Source organism: Aureobasidium melanogenum, assembly GCF_000721775.1.
Source record: "Aureobasidium melanogenum CBS 110374 unplaced genomic scaffold scaffold_27, whole genome shotgun sequence".
In the NCBI taxonomy this organism is placed as follows: domain Eukaryota; kingdom Fungi; phylum Ascomycota; class Dothideomycetes; order Dothideales; family Saccotheciaceae; genus Aureobasidium; species Aureobasidium melanogenum.
The window spans coordinates 26,038-44,215 of NW_024470079.1; the positions used below are offsets into that span (position 1 = coordinate 26,038).

General features: G+C 49.5%; 8 protein-coding genes across 8 annotated transcripts; 3 read left to right on the top strand and 5 right to left on the bottom strand.

Moving 5' to 3' along the window:
- Positions 1-434: 434 nt before the first annotated feature.
- M437DRAFT_69349 (uncharacterized protein) lies at positions 435-2,204 on the top strand (the record flags this gene model as incomplete). The annotated part of the gene is made up of 1 exon (XM_041025268.1): positions 435-2,204. The coding sequence occupies one exon, from the start codon at positions 435-437 to the stop codon at positions 2,202-2,204; it is 1,770 nt and encodes a 589-aa protein (XP_040876009.1).
- A 324-nt stretch (positions 2,205-2,528) lies between these two features.
- M437DRAFT_87941 (kinesin) lies at positions 2,529-4,363 on the bottom strand (the record flags this gene model as incomplete). Its single annotated transcript, XM_041028738.1, has 2 exons — positions 2,529-4,126; positions 4,180-4,363. 2 exons carry the CDS (start codon positions 4,361-4,363, stop codon positions 2,529-2,531), a joined length of 1,782 nt encoding a protein of 593 aa, XP_040876010.1.
- Positions 4,364-5,005: 642 nt separating this feature from the next.
- M437DRAFT_78452 (uncharacterized protein) lies at positions 5,006-6,043 on the top strand (the record flags this gene model as incomplete). The annotated part of the gene is made up of 1 exon (XM_041026988.1): positions 5,006-6,043. One exon carries the CDS (start codon positions 5,006-5,008, stop codon positions 6,041-6,043), a length of 1,038 nt encoding a protein of 345 aa, XP_040876011.1.
- Positions 6,044-7,808: 1,765 nt separating this feature from the next.
- Positions 7,809-10,613, top strand: M437DRAFT_57757 (uncharacterized protein; the record flags this gene model as incomplete). The annotated part of the gene is made up of 1 exon (XM_041023274.1): positions 7,809-10,613. A coding segment is annotated over one exon (2,805 nt), but the record flags the coding sequence as incomplete, so codon positions are not given.
- Positions 10,614-11,148: 535 nt separating this feature from the next.
- M437DRAFT_87944 (uncharacterized protein) lies at positions 11,149-12,861 on the bottom strand (the record flags this gene model as incomplete). The annotated part of the gene is made up of 1 exon (XM_041028739.1): positions 11,149-12,861. One exon carries the CDS (start codon positions 12,859-12,861, stop codon positions 11,149-11,151), a length of 1,713 nt encoding a protein of 570 aa, XP_040876013.1.
- A 542-nt stretch (positions 12,862-13,403) lies between these two features.
- M437DRAFT_69354 (uncharacterized protein) lies at positions 13,404-14,817 on the bottom strand (the record flags this gene model as incomplete). Its single annotated transcript, XM_041025269.1, has 2 exons — positions 13,404-14,174; positions 14,233-14,817. The coding sequence occupies 2 exons, from the start codon at positions 14,815-14,817 to the stop codon at positions 13,404-13,406; spliced, it is 1,356 nt and encodes a 451-aa protein (XP_040876014.1).
- Positions 14,818-15,243: 426 nt separating this feature from the next.
- On the bottom strand, positions 15,244-16,815 carry M437DRAFT_57673 (uncharacterized protein; the record flags this gene model as incomplete). The annotated part of the gene is made up of 1 exon (XM_041023261.1): positions 15,244-16,815. The coding sequence occupies one exon, from the start codon at positions 16,813-16,815 to the stop codon at positions 15,244-15,246; it is 1,572 nt and encodes a 523-aa protein (XP_040876015.1).
- A 732-nt stretch (positions 16,816-17,547) lies between these two features.
- Positions 17,548-18,075, bottom strand: M437DRAFT_78455 (Sm-like ribonucleoprotein; the record flags this gene model as incomplete). Its single annotated transcript, XM_041026989.1, has 3 exons — positions 17,548-17,733; positions 17,798-17,989; positions 18,073-18,075. The coding sequence occupies 3 exons, from the start codon at positions 18,073-18,075 to the stop codon at positions 17,548-17,550; spliced, it is 381 nt and encodes a 126-aa protein (XP_040876016.1).
- Between the last annotated feature and the right edge of the window lie 103 nt (positions 18,076-18,178).

Sequence of the window (18,178 nt, forward strand, 5' to 3'; positions counted from 1 at the left end):
ATTGGACATACTTTTCAGGGGTCTTAGAGAATTGAGATTGGACAACGAAGAGTCGTTTGAGAGTTATCACTAAAAGAAAGACTATAGAATTATGATAACTACTGAGTCAAAATGGTCGGGCTACCCAAGGATGCCTCAAAGATACAGCAATGCCAAGACGATGCAGAACGTCACGCTTTCGCGAACCCATTCAGGACTTTCTGCTCCTGCATACCACATCATCACCACTACATCTCTGGTCTTTGCGGAAACCTGATTGGGAGTCCGTCTGTCAAGAGCAATCGTCTTAACACATCGCGTGGTGGACATACATTCCACCGTCAACCTTGTACTTTCGCGCCTCGCCGACCCACCGAGCTCACGCGCAGTCACTTTTTTGCGCCAGTACCCTCAAGTAACAGTCTGGTTGAGACAACCCGAAAAGAATAGCGAGAATGTTTGCAGCACTACCAAAGCCAAAATACACTGGTGAAGAGGAGGAGCAAAGACAGTCCGTGGGTCCTCGAATCATTGGCGCCGACCAGGCAGCATCACAACAACTGCAAATCGCCAAGCGCAGCGGTATCCCTCCCTACGGCCAACGCAACAACTGGCGTCCTCGCGGGAACGAAGACTTTGGAGATGGAGGTGCCTACCCAGAAGTTGCGGTTGCTCAGTACCCTCTGGATATGGGTAGAAAGCATGCTTCGTCGTCGAATGCTCTGACTTTGAGTGTCAATGCTGAGGGTCAGGTTGATTATACTGCTATTGCTAAGCGTGGTCATGCTGAGAACAGAATCGTGCATGCTTCGTTCAAGGATCTGATTCCGCTTAGACATCAAGCAAATGCTGGCGAAATCTCACTTGCGCGTCCGGATGAAGAGACGGTGGCAGAGACGAAACGAAAGACAGAGGCAGCACTGGCAACTCTGGTCGCTGGCGCGAGTGCAGCACAGCGTCCCAAGAATGTCAAGGGTGTGGAAAAGAGAGAAGCATCATACGTCCGCTACACACCAGCCAACCAAATGGGACAAGACAACTCCAAGAAAGGCGACCGTATCATGAAAATCATGTCCCGCCAGATCGACCCTATGGAACCTCCCAAGTTCAAAGCAAAGAAGATTCCCGGAAGACCCCCATCACCTCCTCCGCCAGTCATGCACTCTCCACCTCGTAAACTCACCGCCGAAGACCAAGAAGCCTGGCGCATTCCTCCCACAGTGTCAAACTGGAAGAACCCCAAGGGTTACACAGTACCTCTTGACAAGAGATTGGCAGCAGACGGTAGAGGTCTCCAAGACGTAACCATCAACGACAAATTCGCCTCCTTTGCCGAAGCCCTTCAAACCGCCGACCGTCACGCCCGCGAAGAAGTGAAGTCCAGAGCACTAATGCAACAACGCCTCGCCGAGAAGGAAAAAGAACAAAAAGAGGAAAACCTACGTTTACTCGCTCAGAAAGCTCGCGAAGAGAAAGCTGCTGCTGCTACAAGAAAACTTTCTACTCGTGATGATTCTCGCAGTAGAAGCAGAAGCAGAAGTGTTGACAGTTACTCCTCACGCTCACGCTCCCGCACCCCTTCAGAGGATGAAACCGAACACGACCGCCGCGAACGCGAACGCCTACGCGCCGAACGCCGCCGCGACGCCCAAAGAGAAATGCGCCAAAAGAACATGGGCCACGAGCGCCGCATGCAAGCCCTCGCACGCGCCCAAAACCGCGACATCAGTGAAAAAGTCGCACTCGGACTTGCAAAACCCACTCAGAGCAAAGAAACAATGTACGACTCGCGCCTCTTCAACCAATCGTCAGGGTTTGCAGCTGGATTCAACGAAGACAATGCATACGACAAACCTCTTTTCGCCGATCGCGAAGCTTTAAATTCAATCTATCGTCCACAATTAGATGCAGACGATGGCGATGATGGAGGAGAAACGTTGGAAGCCATTCAGAAGACTTCAAGATTTGAGACTTTGGGGAGAGCGCCCAAGGAAGGCATGAAGAGTGCTAGAACTGCTGAGCAGAGAGAGGGACCAGTCATGTTTGAACGCGACAACGGCGATCCGTTTGGTGTGGAGCAGATGATTGCGGATGCGCAGAGTAAGAAGGGTGGGGATGCGGGAGGAAGTGGGCAGGGTGTCAAGAGATATGGACTCAATGAAGGTGGAGATCAGGATGAGCGTGGGAGTAAGAGGGCTAGGATTGATGATGATGATGACGAGTAGAGGCATTGAGAACCTAGTTCCTTCCAAGTCATCCAGCTTCATATTGAGAATTGTCTCGAACATCAAATCCTGACCGTCTCTACGCTTACTCCTTTTTCAGTCCAATGACATTCACATAGAAGAAAAGAAATGCATATCATTACGGACATTGAAATATACTCTGCTGGGCGCTGTGCTATTCTGTTGACAACCCATCTGAACTGGGACCCCCTGTATCTTATCTCCGAACCAAAGAAAAACTCCTCGCTTGCTCAACAAACATCATTCATCGTAACCAGAAAGGAAGAACGAAAAAGGAAAAATATGAGAGTTCACGTTGACCTCTCAAGCAGCAGGTATGGTAAATCTGCTGCGATCATCCGCGACCTTCTGCTTGAACATGCCCAAATCCTTCATGAGCTCCTCGATGTCAGCCTGCCATTCTGCGTGCTGTGAAGAGTACCCCTCGTCATCACTCTCCTCTTCCTCATCCTCGTCACTGTAGACCTCAATTGTCTCGACATCACAACCCTTTTCTTCCTCTGTAGGAGGTAGAACAATAGGATTCTTCAGTTCGCCAACAGCAAGAGCAAGATGTCTACGCAAAGAAGCGACTTCGTTTCTCAAGCGCTCGTTGATGGGACGAAGCTCTTCCAGCTCGGCGTTCAAAGCGCGAATCTTCACGTCGGCAACAGCACGAGATTCTTCCATTGCGCGTTGCATTTTTGTGACTTGGCGTTGGTAGTCTTCCAGTTCTTGACCTGCTCGGTCCGCCTCGTCGCGCTTGCGAGTAGTCGATGCGTTGACTGATAATTGGAGAAGACGAATCGTCTCTGCCATCTCCTTGATCTGGGCATCGCGTTCGGCGGCGGATACGGCGTCTTGGTTGACAGTTGCACGAGTACGAATGCGTTTGGCCTGGTCGGCGTAACGAAGTGTGGAAAGAGTCTCCTCGTAGTCTGTCGGCGAGATGCAGGCCACCATTGCCGTCTTTGAGTTGCCGCCCAGGCTGTCTTTCAACAACCAAGTAAGGACCGAATCGCGGTAAGGTACCACATCAGCACGACGCTTGGTCTGGTTTGAACGGGCACTGGGTCGTTGACGTTTGGGGTCTGCAAGGGCGGCGATGACGCGACCAAGGGTGGTAAGAGACTGGTTGATGTTTCCTCCCTCACGGAGACGTTGACCAGTTGCTTCTGTTCTGTTTGCTCGTTCTGAGCCAGCCAAATCAACAAGACGCATGCGAGCGGTGCGTTCAATGGTGCTATCAGTGGCGATATCGTGCTGGATCTGTTTGAGTGTAAGGGTGAAGACGGCGTGCGAACGCGATGATGTGTCATTCATCTTGGTAGCGGCTACCGTTCGGTTCAGATCGCCCATGTGCATGAGCCTCTGGATGTCACCGAACGACTTGACAGGGCTGTCGGTCAAATTCTGGACGTAGACACCTTCCGACTTGCTTTCGCGGATCTTTAGGTGGGTGGGAGGGTTGGTGCGAGGAGTGAGAAGGTCACGAACGTGCTCGTTGTAGATTTCGAAGTATGAAACATGGACGTTGTAGGTGATGTTGCCATTCTGCTCTTGCTCGATGCGTTGGAATAGATTCTCGCATGTTCGGGGTATCAAGCCAGGCTGGTCCTTGGTGCCCATCATGGTGTACGACTTTCCAGAACCAGTCTGGCCGTATGCGAAGATACACGTGTGGTATCCATCAAAGTTGTGGTCCAGAAAGTCTTCACCGAACGAAGCGTAGACATCTTGCTGGTGAGCGAAGTGTGGCATTGATTCGTCGTGGGAATAGAAGGACTTGTCGAAGACGAAACTCTTTTCTTCATAGACTTTGCGAGAGTTCGCATCGAGCGTATTTGCAGGAGGAGGGTGAATCGTCGTCTTTTGCGTGTTGGGGTCCATTTCAATGAGGCATGGCGCTTGTCGTTCGAGTTCTGTTGGAATTGTTAGCCAGTTGGCAGACAGATGAACCATGTTCTGTGCATACCTCGAGGCAAGAACTTGCGCACTCTGACAACAACCTTGACATTGCCTCCTTCTTCGCCTGCTAAATACGAAGGTCGCCCAGAAGCCATGCTGACTGTAGAATCTCTGGCGCGCAAGGATGGAGCCGAAGCCGTGGATATGTAAGAAATGTCGGGTGAGGATGCTGCGTGAGGGATATCCATCATGTTGACCGCTCCCTGATCCAAATGCTGTTCGAGTAATATCAAAAGTTCGACAACCGTTGACTGGAAACGGAGTCGATTGTGGGTGAACATCTGTCAATCATCAGTCCAAGCTTGAGCCTGCCTCCACAAGAAACTCCCCCAAGCATCAACAACTCGGCTGTTGCTACGACAATGCGGCACGGCGCGCTGATCTTGTTCTGCTGTCGAGAGTCACCCTCACCACGACAAAACAATCATCACGCTCCATCAATACTGTGTGCTAGACATGTCAAGCAGCTGGAGAGGTGATTTGTCGTTGGACGAAGTTCAATAACGGGTCATCTCGACATTCCATTGACCATCAACACAAGGAATGCTCAGCCTCGTGAACAGACGTCGACATCTCTTGCTCTGAAATCCTACTCGGACATGCTTGTTTGAGCCCGTATTTGGAGCGCCCAGACAACACAGATCACCGACCGGCGGTGTGTCTATCGTTTGCCTTGCGGGGCTCGCGACCTCAGGCCAGATCCATCAGACTTGCAATGCTGCTGCCTAACTAGATCCTGAGGTCAAGCTCTATCTCATCAATGTAGGGAATTGTAGCTTTTTTTCCTTTCCAATCATCCTCCTACAGTGATACTTCTTGACTAAAAGTTCATCATGCCACCGAGTACCAGGCGCGTAGAGCGTACCCTGCAAGCCGCCGACAACGACACAAATGTCACAAGCACAATCTCAACCAAGCCATTTCCCTTTCTCGAGCTTCCAGATACAGTCCGTCAACGTTTCTACGAACTCCAACTCGAGGCGCCGCGTAGATTTGTTCGTCTTTTCAGCAAATCTGGCCCTTTGCGTACCGATGGCAAAGTGACACCTGCAAAAGTCAGAATCAACATCATGTTCACCTGCCGACAAATCTACGAAGAGGCTATGCCAGTGCTGTACCGCGTCAACAATTTCTGCATTGCTCCCCTCTTATTTCGCTCAGATCCTGCCCAAGACGAGGACGATATGTTGCAGAGTGAGAAATGGATCCGGGCTATGCCTACCAAAGGGCGAAACCTCATCAACAAGCTTGAATTGTGGCTTCCAATATCCCCACCGGACAGAAATCGTGGTGTTTATTTTGGAAAATGGCAAAACATGCGAGTTATGTTTCCTGGTCTGAGGACTTTGACCCTTTTCTTCGATCTCAACAATCAACTTGATCGGACATGGTGGGCCATACCAGACCCTGACATGCGTGAAGCATTCTACCGGCGTTTCAAGGACAGTATGCCACAAGCCAGACAGACTTTTATTGATCTAAGAATGCTCAAGCCAAGTCTTGTACAGTGGCAGCCACTCATCGACACAATCAACAAGGTCTGGGATGTTTCTAAAGGCGAATCTGTGTACATAAGCCAAGACATACACCATGCGAATAAGCACGCAGAGCAGAAAACCATCTTGGACAAGGCATTACTGGATGAGTTTGGACCGAGGGCTGCTAGTCAACAAGGACTCAGTTACTGGCAGATTCGACAGAACCTGACCATCAACGAAAACTTATGCCTTACTGACGATGATACCGATGACGAGATAGGATGTTTCGATAAGTTTGACGTACAGAGGATCGTTGCAAGGAAACGCAAAAAGGCGGACATCGTGGAGCTTGGATTGTTTGACTTTGAAGAGGATGATGGTTCATGGTGGTGATTCAAGTAGAGCCCGCTAGTGAAGCTGCATACTGCATTCAGTGATCAGTCACTCTGTAACAATATTATTACCACCATAATCCAAGTGGAAGTGGTCTGATTAATCCACACAGCGTGCTTATCAGTCAAAGTTTTCTTCTAGAAGTGTGCGATAGTCAAAGATCGTAAGATCGTCGAGATAGATGTGGTCCAGACCTTGTCCTCGTGCTCGTGCTTTTATGATCCCAAAACGGACAATGCAGTTCTGGAAGATGAAGATCCTACTGAGTCTTGAGCGTGAAAATGGGTGTCCTCCAGCAGTACATTGGGATGATGTACTACCTCTGAAAACTCAAAGATCGGTCTTCTGCTTAAACACAATATATTCCCATGAACGGGGACATGTTTCATGGTGTTCAAATCGCAAACGAGACTCAGGCGGAGAATCGGAAGGTTGTGTCCCCGGACGAGGGTCCGCCAAAAGTTCCACTTAAAGACCCATGATCTAGAGCGACAGTTTTTTGATACCGAAGTTATGCCGCATCGATTCTAACAATTTTATTTGAAGGTCCCAGAATAAGAAGTAGATATATGCATACGCTCCGTGGCGCCCTGAGTCGCTCTTATATACGTTTGTCACCATCTTCAGGGCGTCGGTGGCGTTCATTTCATACCATGGTCGCTCCTTCTGTGTCTGTACCTTCGACGCTAGCGGATATTTTCCTTAGCAGGATTCCGGAAAGCGAACGCTACTCTGCCGTTCGGGACCTTGCCTCCAATATCGACAACAACACTCTTGGACTTGTCGCTGCTCTTGCTCATCAATGTCCAGATGAAGAGGCAAATGTTCACCTCAATGAGTTCTTGATCAGATCTATCGAACAGGATGATGCTTCCTCAGCCGCAGCTCTTTGTGTCGAATATCCAAGGATCCGAAATGCTTTGTTGCACTGGACAGATCGCGAACTCCACATTTGCTTCTCACAACTTCTTCGACAGCCAAAGAATGCTGAGTTCGTGGTGCCGGTTGATAAGGTCTTGATCGTGGACCCCTTTGTGTCACACTACGACCCTGAGCTTGGAGTCGATCGCCAATTGGACGAACTTGTCAAGACTACTATTTTATATCTGAGCTTCGCCAAACAATTGTTCAGGAGCCCAATTCTTGACAAATCTTTTGTCGTCTCAAGTCCAATAGTTTGTGCCATCTTTGGTCTTCTCGCTGCATCAAACCCAGAGATTGCAGCTGCAGCCAAAGATACCATTCTCGCCTTCCTGGCTTCATTCAAAGCTGGCACCTTCACATTTTCACACTTCAAATCGGACCCAGACGAGCTTGATAGGCATCTTTGGCAATGCATTAGAAACTTGCTTGATCATAGCGAGAGGAGCTCGTACAAGACCACCGCCTACACTATCTGGTTGAGATGGTTGGATCTGGACAGCCATGGATACTCGCGCCAGGTCGCTCTACAGAAAGACCCATACTGGAAGTATCTGCTCGGAACACTTGGTCAGTCATCTCAAGGAGATACCGAGCAAAGAAAAATCTGTCTTCATGTTCTCAAGAAGTCCATCTCTATTTCTCGTAACAACATTCGCGCCAATGATATGGAGTTGACTTTGGACGAGCAAGACAAGCCAGGTGAGTGACGTGTTATCATTCCCTAGCCCAGTTTATTTGGAGTCCGGAAACCGTGCTTCGACAATCTAAAACCACCGGGCTAGTATTATAAGCTGGACATGATGCTAACACCACAACAGGTTCTAAGATTGCTGAATCCCAATACGCAAGATTCTGTACTGTGTACGAAACTATTGTCATTGGCAGATATCTCAACCAGGCACTGGAGTGTGTACAGGACCTGGACCATCTTGCTTCTGCCGAAACTATGGTTCAAAAGTCATGGCTCTTTGCTCTTCTCGAATCAGCACTTTCTCCAGTCACCCAAGACAGTATGCGCAAGATGCTAGGAAACTGGCTCATGAGCACTGATATCAGATTGTTCAGCCATGCTGAAGAGTTTGCGACATTGTTGCAGAAATCATTCCTTCCTTGGGCCACTCAAGGTCCCTTGTTCACAGGAAGTGTTCAAGGAAAGACCAGAGATATGAGATGTGCTCATGGTACAAGACTTTCGAATTTCCTGGAACGACTGCTACAAGCTCATCTTGGCCGCGACGACGTTTACTCACGAAAGTGCATTGTCAACGCTGTGCTTGTGTATCTGGACACCAACAAGAACAAGATTGTCCCTGTTGCAGTGATCTATCTGCTCCAAGGTCTGGCCAAGGGTCTTCAAGGAGAATCTACTGCTTGTATGGAAGGTGAATCACTGGAATTGATTCTCAGTCTGTCTAGAATCACAGGCTATCCTGAGGTTGCGCGCGATGCTATGCTCGTACAATGCTACAAACTCTCTCAGTCAATCAGTCATGACGCGGAGACATACGGGGAGCACGGCACAGAGAAGTTAACTGCATCCGATGCCAAATTGGAGGTTCTGTCTAAGCAGATTGAAGCCTTCAAGATGAATGCACCCTCAAGGTTCGAGTCAGACGAGAAACGGTCCGCAAGATGGGCCTCGCTTGATGACTTCTTGGGTGAACTCGAAAACACGCAGCATACCAGCGTCCACGGTCCTGGACTACTGATGGCGTGTGAGTCGTTGACTTCTATTTTGGACAGAGCTGGCAGCGATCATCTAGATGCTCAAAAGCTGGACCGAGCCTTTGAAGCTGTCTGGGATGAAGTTGAGAGACAAGATTATCCTAGAGATGTTCTCATGTTCTTGCCACGTCTAGCACTGCATCCCGGCTGTGTCAGTCGCTGTCTGGAGAATGAACAATTGTGCGGCACAGTCTTGGAGGTCTTCACACAGCTCCAACGCCTGCAGAAGGGTAGAATCTATCTTTGGACGCCGATTATGATAGCTTACAGAACAGCCATGATCACATGTCCTGCTTCTGCTGAAAAGTTCGGTTTAGATGAGTTTGTCGTTCAGACTGCAAACAACCTTCCCGCTGCAAGGCTTGAATTCAAGCTGGAAGCTGCAGCTATTCAGTTGTTGACCGAGGACGGAGACATCCACCGTAGCTACAGCGACTACTACGGAGAGTATGAAGAAGTTGGACATGCTGCCTTCTTCGACCTCGTCAATCGCCTCAGCAACATCAATTCAGCCATGGTCAGTGAAATATATGACCGTCTGCTCAAGCCGTGGACAAAACAAAGACCTCCTGTCCCCATCGTCATGAAATGGAAGACCACCACGCAACTTCAAGTCATGCTCATGCTCTCTGAGCAACGTCTCCAGAACATCTCTGCTCAAGAAGCGGAAGACCAGCTCCGGGTGTTGTTGAGAGTGGTCGCCATTGAGCCACTTCCGAGATACCGTTTCTTGCTAGAATGGATCATCTCCCGCGTCATTCTTAACCATCCTTCCACAGGCGAGCTTGTTCTTGATGCACTGTCGTCGAAGGATCACCATTCGAACCCGAAATACCTTGGAACCCTCGTCAAAATTGCCTTGATGATTGCTTGTCAAGAGACCTGCTCTCCTGACTTTGCAGCAAGAGTAGCATACCGTCTTGTGGCTCTCTCGTCAAGCGCAAAGATTATCATCCGTCATGAAGCCCAATGGTCGTTCCCAATTCTGTGGGACTATGCCGAAAGCAGAGGCTGGACAGAAATTCAATCCAACCCTGCCTGTGCTGCCCTGAACGAGTACATCCGCAGTCTTGAAAGATTCTCGGAACCACCGCCAGCTAGAGAACTTGAACGTCTTGATCCCTCTGCTGACAACACACTCACAAACTTACTCCAGGGTAAGTACCTCCGTGTTGAACCGCCAGGTGAAGAATCTGTTGTGACTGGCGATTTCCAACGCCTGTGGGAGAAAGACACAACAACAAAATCAACATCCGAAGCCCTTCCTCTGGGTTCTCAGCCATCGATTCCAACACAAAATGGCACTCTTCCCGCTCAAGCGACACAAGAGCAATCCAAGGAATCAGCACGTACAGAAGCATTTGCTGCTCTCCAGACAAAAGGAACAGCATACCTCTCCGCTGACCTGTCCTCGTCCTCGGACTCATCATCCACTTCCACAACCCGACCAACCTCCCTTATCGTCGTCGGCTCTCTCGTCGACAACGCATACAACCTCGGCGGTCTCTCACGCATCAGCGAAATCTTCGGCGCAGAGGCAATGTACATTCAATCCCCGCAATCCGTCCTCGGCAACAAAGATTTCGTCTCTGTGGCTGTGGCCTCGCATAACCACCTCCCAATCCACGATTTACACGCTGACAACTTGTCTGCCTTTTTGACGGAAAAGAAGATGCAAGGATACACTGTTGTGGGTGTTGAGCAGACTGATCGTAGCGTGTTGCTGGGCTCTGAACAGTGCAAGTTGCCGGAAAAGACTTTGCTTATCATGGGAAGGGAAAGGGAAGGTGTGCCGGCGAATGTGCTGGGTGAGTGTGATATGCTGGTTGAGATCCCGCAGAAGGGCGTTACGAGGAGTATGAATGTGCAGACGGCGGCTGGTGTGGTGCTCTTTGAGTATGCTAGGCAGCATCAGGGATAATTTAAGCCATAACTCACATGAAATAAGAGTTCACGATTTGAGTAATCACATGTCATTTCCTCAAGGTGGTTTTTTCCGTTTGTGGTTCGATACAGAAGTAAGCAAAAGGTATGACTACCCTCCATCCAGGCAAGATCGATCGGCAATGCTAGCAAAGACAATCTTCACTGCCCTTCCCGAACCAACAAGAGAGAAAAAAAAAAAAAGGAAACAAAAGTAGAAAGCAGAAACCAGAAACAAGACTTCTCAAACGCTCAGCATCCTTCTGACTACTGCAAAGCTCTTTATTTCGTCTTTTCCCAATATTTAACATCTTCGAAAACAATCCATTGAAATGTCAGTCCCATTGAGCAGGACGTGATCATATCGAGGCTGTGAGGATCTTCTGATGAAGCTCGCCCCAACCAAGGTCCAGGCACACAAACTGCAGCGCTATACCCCCCGACTCCAAGGTCATCATATCTCTGGAAGAACATCCATGAAAAGGCACAATGAATTCTTGATCTGGCACCTTGGCCATTGAGAGCCCACAAGCTTATTCTTCAATCGATTGTATGTCGGGTGCAGGGATTGTAGCCACAGAAGTCACAGCTGTGAACTTGAAATTGGTGTTTGACCATCTGATCTCGACAGGAACGCGAATGGTATACTCTGTGAACTTCTGGGTTGGACTCGAGGGCTTTGAGTCGCAGCGAGGAAGATCCAGGATCTTGGGTTGAGTAGGCTGTGATCTGGTTCGAGCGAAGTACGGAGATGTGATTTTCTTAGGATTTCGAGAAGTGCCGCGGGACGTGGGAGTCTTTGGAGATTGTTGAGAAACAGGAGCTTCGAGGTTGTCCTCGATGCGTCGGCCCACTTGCTTTTCGAGAGTAGGTCTAGTTGGGTGCGATGATGTTGTTAGATTCACGAGCGAAGAGCTGCAGAAGCTCGAGTTCTTGGATGTCTGATCGAGCAGAGACGCAGCTTCCCGGATGTACAAGCCTGTGCTCTTGTCCGCGGTGTTCTTGTCAAACTGTGACAAGGATGGTGGTGCTAATTCACGCGAGTAAGCGCGGAAGACAGGTTGTTTCGACAGTTGGCGCGGGAAAGAAGTCACGCCGGTATCATCCTGAACCAGGCTCTGCTTGTCCATAGGGCGCTCTGGCGAATGCGATATGAACATTGACATTGAATGACGCGAGTTGGCGCGGGATGTACTTTGTTCCGACAGGGGGCCGGGGAGAGATGTCAAGCTGTTTCCGTTCTCTGGTAGGCCTGTTCGATCGTCTGTAAGGGATATCTGCGAACGAGATGGATAAACTGAGTCCAAAATGCGCGAATGGGCGCGGGAGTCTGACTGCACGGACAAGCGGCGAACGGGAGAGACTGAGCCATCTGCATTGACAGGCGGGCCTTGTTGGTCGTTGGCGGTGTGCCCCTGCGGTTTGGGTGTAGACACCTGGTCAAACAGGCGCAGATTCGGGCGAGAAGTAAGCTGCGTTAACAATTGGCGGGCGAGAGGTACAGAAAGATCTTGATCGTGCAAGTCTGTTTGTTCTTGTTTGATGAAACTGGCATTGTCAACGATCTCTGTCTCTGCGTCGAAAGCTTGCTGTGTCTCGTTGTTTTCGACATTGTTCGTGTCCTCGGATGTCTCTTGCTGCATGAAGGGGTGATCGTCGTTGAAAGGGTACTCGGCAACACCAGTTGTGCGAATTGCATTCTGAGGATCTCTTGCGTCTTCTTTGTTCCTTCCAGGCTTGTAACGCAAGTTTGGAAACTTCTTTAAGATGAGATAGACTCCAGTGAAGTACTCATGACTTCTGTCCAATGCTCTTTGTTCAATATCAAAGACATCGACCCAAGATTGCCAGTATTTCGCGACTGTGTGTTTGCCTAGAATGTTGACTTGTGCGGAGTTGTAGTAGCGACCACGAGCCAACCCTCTGCCCGTGGGATAGGCTTTGTACCAGACACTCTCGCCTGCATGGTTGTAGCCAAGAAGAAGGAAGTCTTTGACCCAGATGAAAGGATAGTGCTGAACAAAGGCAAGTGGAAGAAGTTCGCTGGCTTCGAGTCTCTTACCAGAGAGTTGGAGAAGAGCAGCTAGCTTTTCGTGAATAGCTTCTGATGGAGTCCAGTCGTGTAAGGCGCAGAGTCTGTCAAAGTTTGCACGGTGACTTTGTTTGACAATGGTTGTTGATAAGCGCGCACGTTTTGCGACAGGTGATGAGCTCATCGCCGCGTCCAGGGAGTGTTTGGGTGCCATGCTGTTTGTGGTCTAGGATCAAGATGACCATTCGGCGATGAGATTTGTAAATTGAGATCGCGCTCTAACGTGTGACGTGATCAGAGTGGATGGCAGAAATCCAATCAAGGGAAAGAGAGCGCACGGCCTCTCGCTGGAGATGTGAGTGAGGTCTCAATCGATGGTGGAATGAAGGATAGATAGTAGTGGATGGAGAAGAGGTGAGGAGCGCTTTGTGATCTGCGGCTTCCTACTTACGGTTGCAAAGTGAGAGTGAAAGCGAATGTTGGCTTAGCCCTTACGATTCCATCAAGGATTTTCCGTCTCCCAGGTTCTCTACCGTAGCCAAAAACTTCTGTGCAAAGGCAGAAGAATTCAAAGGTCTGGTGTGTCCATTAAGAACTCAGCTCTATCCACATACTCGGAGGACCTCGGTCACCGCACATAGATCCGGAGATACTTTCTGCAATTTGATAGCATAACCTCAACGATTCACATCAATCGGAACAGGGCATCTTTTCAGACCTACTCAGAAAAGAACCTCTAGACAGACCCTACGAAAATTAGTCACTGTCCGCGATCCGGAAGCCAATGTCCATGTGACTCCAACCGGTAGTAGTTTCCTCGCAGTGTTCGGCAATCCCTTCGGCTACCGCATCAGCCAGGTCAGCTGCAATTACGTCTCCAGAGGGTTCTTCTTCGTCGTTACTCAGTTGGGATACGGACATTGCAAGAGATTTATCAAGGGCCATCTGATCCACAGTATGACTCAGTACCGCTGGATCAGGCTCAAAGTTCATCTGCATCCACTCGTAGCATCTGAAGTTTGCTGGTCTAGCATTGGCTGTAGCTGCAGACGCTGGAAAGGAGTTTTGAAGAGTACGATCGGATGGTTTAAAGGGTTCGTCGTGAATGGCTTCGGGTATATTGTCAACCGCATGCTCGCCTGTTCCGTTCAGTATCTCACTGATCCTTTGCTTGTTATAACGCGCCACACAGGCTTGTCTTGATCGCTTGAAGCCATTCTCTTCCAGCCGTTTCTGGCAGATCCGGTGGCGATCACGCTTCAGACCATCATCTCCCGTCAATTCTTTCATGGAGCTCTGCAGAATCTCGTGCTCCTCCTTGGACCAACTTGACCGGCCAAAAACGCTGCACCTGACTTCAGGGTCAAATTTCTCGTACCATAGACTTTTGCAGGCCTTAGGAGTTCGTTCAAATCCTTTCTCCTTGAAGCTCTGCTCGCAGAATCCAAAACGCTCGTGTATGGGTACACCTTGAGCTTCTAATTCGCGCATTGTGTCTCGCACAATCTTGAATTCTCTCCTTGACATCTGCCAGCAGATTCTTCAGCATCGTCTCGTGCTCTTTGAATGATTTCTTAAGCGGTACCTCGCTGGTCTTGTAAGTGTCAACTTTGATGTTTATCAACGTTTGCTCCTTCTTAACAGTTGTAAATTCTTCCTTGACGTCTTCGGTAAGTTGCTCGTGTTGTTCCCGCATCACTACGAAACCTAGCTTTGGGTCTTCCTTGCAATGCATACAACATTTCCTAGAATGATGGTCCTCGAACTTCTTCCAGAGTTTCTCGAGTCCTGAGTCTAATCTAGCCTGCAATAACTCCATGAGCTGGCCAGAAAAATCCAAGACTTGGTCTTTTGGCTGCTCCGAGAGTACTAGCTGATTGTTCAAATCGGCCCTTGTCTCATCTTGGGCTGTCTGGTGATTTTCTTGCTGCTTTTGATGACTTGATGATTTTCGCTTCTTTTTATTTGGCTCTGGTTCATCATTCGGTGTTTCTACTTGATTTGATTGTGGTTTCCACAGTCCTTGCTGTTGAGGTCCGAACTTTGGCGTTGCTTGTTGTTTTGATCCACAAATTGGCGTCCTCTGATGTTGCTGCATCTGATGGTTTGGCGTCTGCTTCGACTTTCGCTTCCGCTTTTGCGATGCTGGTGTTCCAAGTCCTTGAGCCATGCTGATTCAAGTGTTCCAACAACGGCGGAGATGGAAGTCAAAGCTTCAAGTCGGACGAAGAAAGTTCCTGGCTGTCCTGTACGTCTATACCATACGTCTCCTGAGCTTGCGATGTGAGGTCAAGAGCTGCTCATCTTTCTCTTGCGGCGAATCCCGCAGCGGGCATATCTGAAGGCTCCATCTTGTGCCCATAGCTTCTCGATTGATATTAATTGTCGGCGATATGGTTTTTGATTGGAGTGTTATTCTTGGCAGTGAGGTTGAGTGAGAGAATGGATGTTGGAGAGAATTGCCATTGTGAGACACAGCAAGGCGGACGGGAAGTCGCATCCACTCTGCCTCGGGACAGTGCAGCCATCAACGCCGCTTCCTCTTCAGAACAAGAATATTGTACAAGCTATTTTACACATGTTCTAGATCATGTCTCTACTCAATCATATCCAGAAGTGCACCTCCCTTTGCCTGCTCAGCTCCTGAAAATATGTTCTGGACAACAGACCTCTGTCTCTCGTCCACTACGACTCCTCTGTCTTGCATTCTCTGCAGAACATCCCAGCATCTGCTGTCTGCGTTCTCTGCTAGAGATTTTGCCAGCAATTCAGCGGTACGTGGTCTAGGCATAAAGCCCAACTCTTCCATCTCGTCGAAATAACGGTATGCGTGATCCAATTTTTTATCTTGAACACAGATGACCACTAGACGATCGTAGACAAGAGCATCGGGTCGGACTCCTAAGGCCAACATCTCAGACACTAGGAACATTGCCAAATCGTAAGCCTGTTGAGCGATGGGTTTCGCTGCGCCGCGAAGAAGAATGTTGAATGTATCGAGAGTACTGTAGGAACGACTACGACGGATGGGTTTGCCATGTTTGTCCACAGCAGTGCGTTCAAAAAGATGCATGTGTTTGTACGCCACTAGGGCTTGCTCGAGTTGGTTTGTCTCGACATATCCTTCTATCAGCACATTCAATGCCGCGATAGGAATCTCTCGGCCGCTTTCGTGCAGAGACGTTATGATGTCAAAGGCGGTCGAGCAGTCAGAAGGATAACGAACGAGATGTGCCAGGATAGGGCGAGTAGACACAGAGCTCGGAGGGATCTTCACGCTTGCCATGATGGTGAGGACTGTGAAGGCGGCGTGAAGGTCAGGTGGGGAAGCAGACATGTAAGTAGTCAAGAGTTGGTCGTAGTGAATTTGCTTGAAGTTTGTGCTGCGCTTGCCCAGGACATGGAAAACAGAGGTCGCAAGAGCTGCGTCACCCTTGCGAGCAGCTGTAGTCAGGACATTCAGACACGTTCCTGAGGAGGGGATTAGATAACCTGGGACAACTTGGGTGTTCCAGACATATACGGTGCTACGATAGTGGAAGAAAGCTGCCGCGCGATCGAGCATGTGAGACCAGAGATTACGATTGATAATCCAGTCGTTGGCAGCAATACGGTCCTTGACTATCGTTAAGGCTTCGTCAAACTCATTCGTTTCCAGCATGGTATATACGGCAATGTCATAGAGCCAGCTTTGAATCGGCACATTGTCCTTGCGCATTTCTTCGAGATGATCAAGGCCCAGTTCGAGTTGACCCTCTCGGAATAAAGCAGCACCAACCCAGTGATAGCCTTCGGTATTCAGCTGCAGCCATTGGCGGCGCATGTATTGTAGAATATCCATTCGCATCAAGTAATCCATGTGAACGCTCAATACCTGCAGTACGTCGTGACAGATCTGTACGTTCATTTGTAGTCCTTCATCCTCCATTTCGGCCAGCAGACGAGCGACGCTTCTGGCAGATCCTTCGGATGGATGAACATTGGTGAGGATAGAAATGGAGTATAGGCGAAGGTTGGGGGTTTCGCGTCGCTCGCGCACTAAGTACTCGACCATCTGCATTGCCTCTCGGCTGTTGCCCTTGGACGCAGCGGCGTGCGCTAATTCATACAGGTCTGGTGTACTAATATTGGGATAGTCGGCTTTCTTGACGGTCGTCTTTGGTCGCATGGTTGTCTTTCGACTGGTTTTGAATTCCTTCGATTGTGTTTCCTCATCCAACGGAGCCCACACATTCATGACCGGAAGGCCACTGTTCTGTAGTTCCAGCGGTGCATCGACAGTGCCTTTGAAGCGAACGGGAGCCACAGTAGAGTTGCGGCGTGATGCTGCCGGTGAAGGTATTCGAGAAGCGGCGCATTGTAACGCTGGGCGACGAGAGCGGATCAAGGCATTTCGACTCGTTGATAGTGATACAGAACTGTATGAGGGACAGAGGCAATGCCAGAGCCCGTCGGCGATAAGTCTGGGTGTGGTAGAGGACATGTGCAGTTGAGAGCGCCCTTGGAAATTCTGAGAGACATTTTGAAGCCGCGCATGTGAACGCCCAGCCCGGCCAGCATTTAATCCATAATTACTCCTCCTTTAAAGAGCCAACAACAACCCTATCAATTTCAATCATCACTTCTTAATCTCTACTGCGGTGTAATGTACTTAGATTCAGGTCATGAACTCAGGTTGATGTCGTGATGTTATTTATTCTGGTTGCACGGCCTGTCTGCAAGCTGTGCATGGGTATTTTGTTCCCTCGTGATCCTTTGCTCTCAATGTCGATTCCGCGCTCAGTTGCGCTATCGCACATATCCGCATGTATCCTTCATGATCAGAGGCCCGCCGTTCTTGTCATGGCAGAACCAGGCTTGAGCTGTTGGCTTCTCTTTCGTCTTTCCTGGACATGCCTCTTCAACCACCACGACCACGACCGCCTCTTCCACGGCCACGACCTCCCCTACCACCACGATCTCCACGCCCGCTGTGGTCGCCTCTTCCGCCTTGACCGCCTCCGCGTCCTCCTCTAGCGGCTTGTTGGCTGGCTTGCTGGTCCTTGACGAGATCCACGATTTCATCTTCCATTCTCAGGTATTTGATCTGTCGCAATCCAATCAGCATCCTGTTGGCTGTATTTCTGAAGAGAACTCGAGTATAAACGCACGTTGTTTCCGCGAACATAGCATTCGGGTAGTCTGAAGAAGCGGTCGCCCTCAGGGCTCGTTTGAATGACTTCCTTCAGTGTGAGGTTCATGTATGTGTCGCAGCTGACCAGATGCCCGTTCAATGTTTCGCCATTCTTGAGTTCTACAAGCATAGGATGGCCTTGCGCCGCGGTGAGGAGACCGAGAGGGAGCTAGACAGTGACAAGTGGTCGTTAGTGGCCTGACTTGTGAGCAGGAGAGCTCTTTGCAGCTGGAAAAGTGCCTGATCACTCACCATTGTGAATGCGACAACACTCGATGTGTCAATGCGATATGAATATCTCAAAGCTAGTGTTTGCGCATGCTCTTGGTCGCGCAACCAGAGAGCAACAACGACGTCA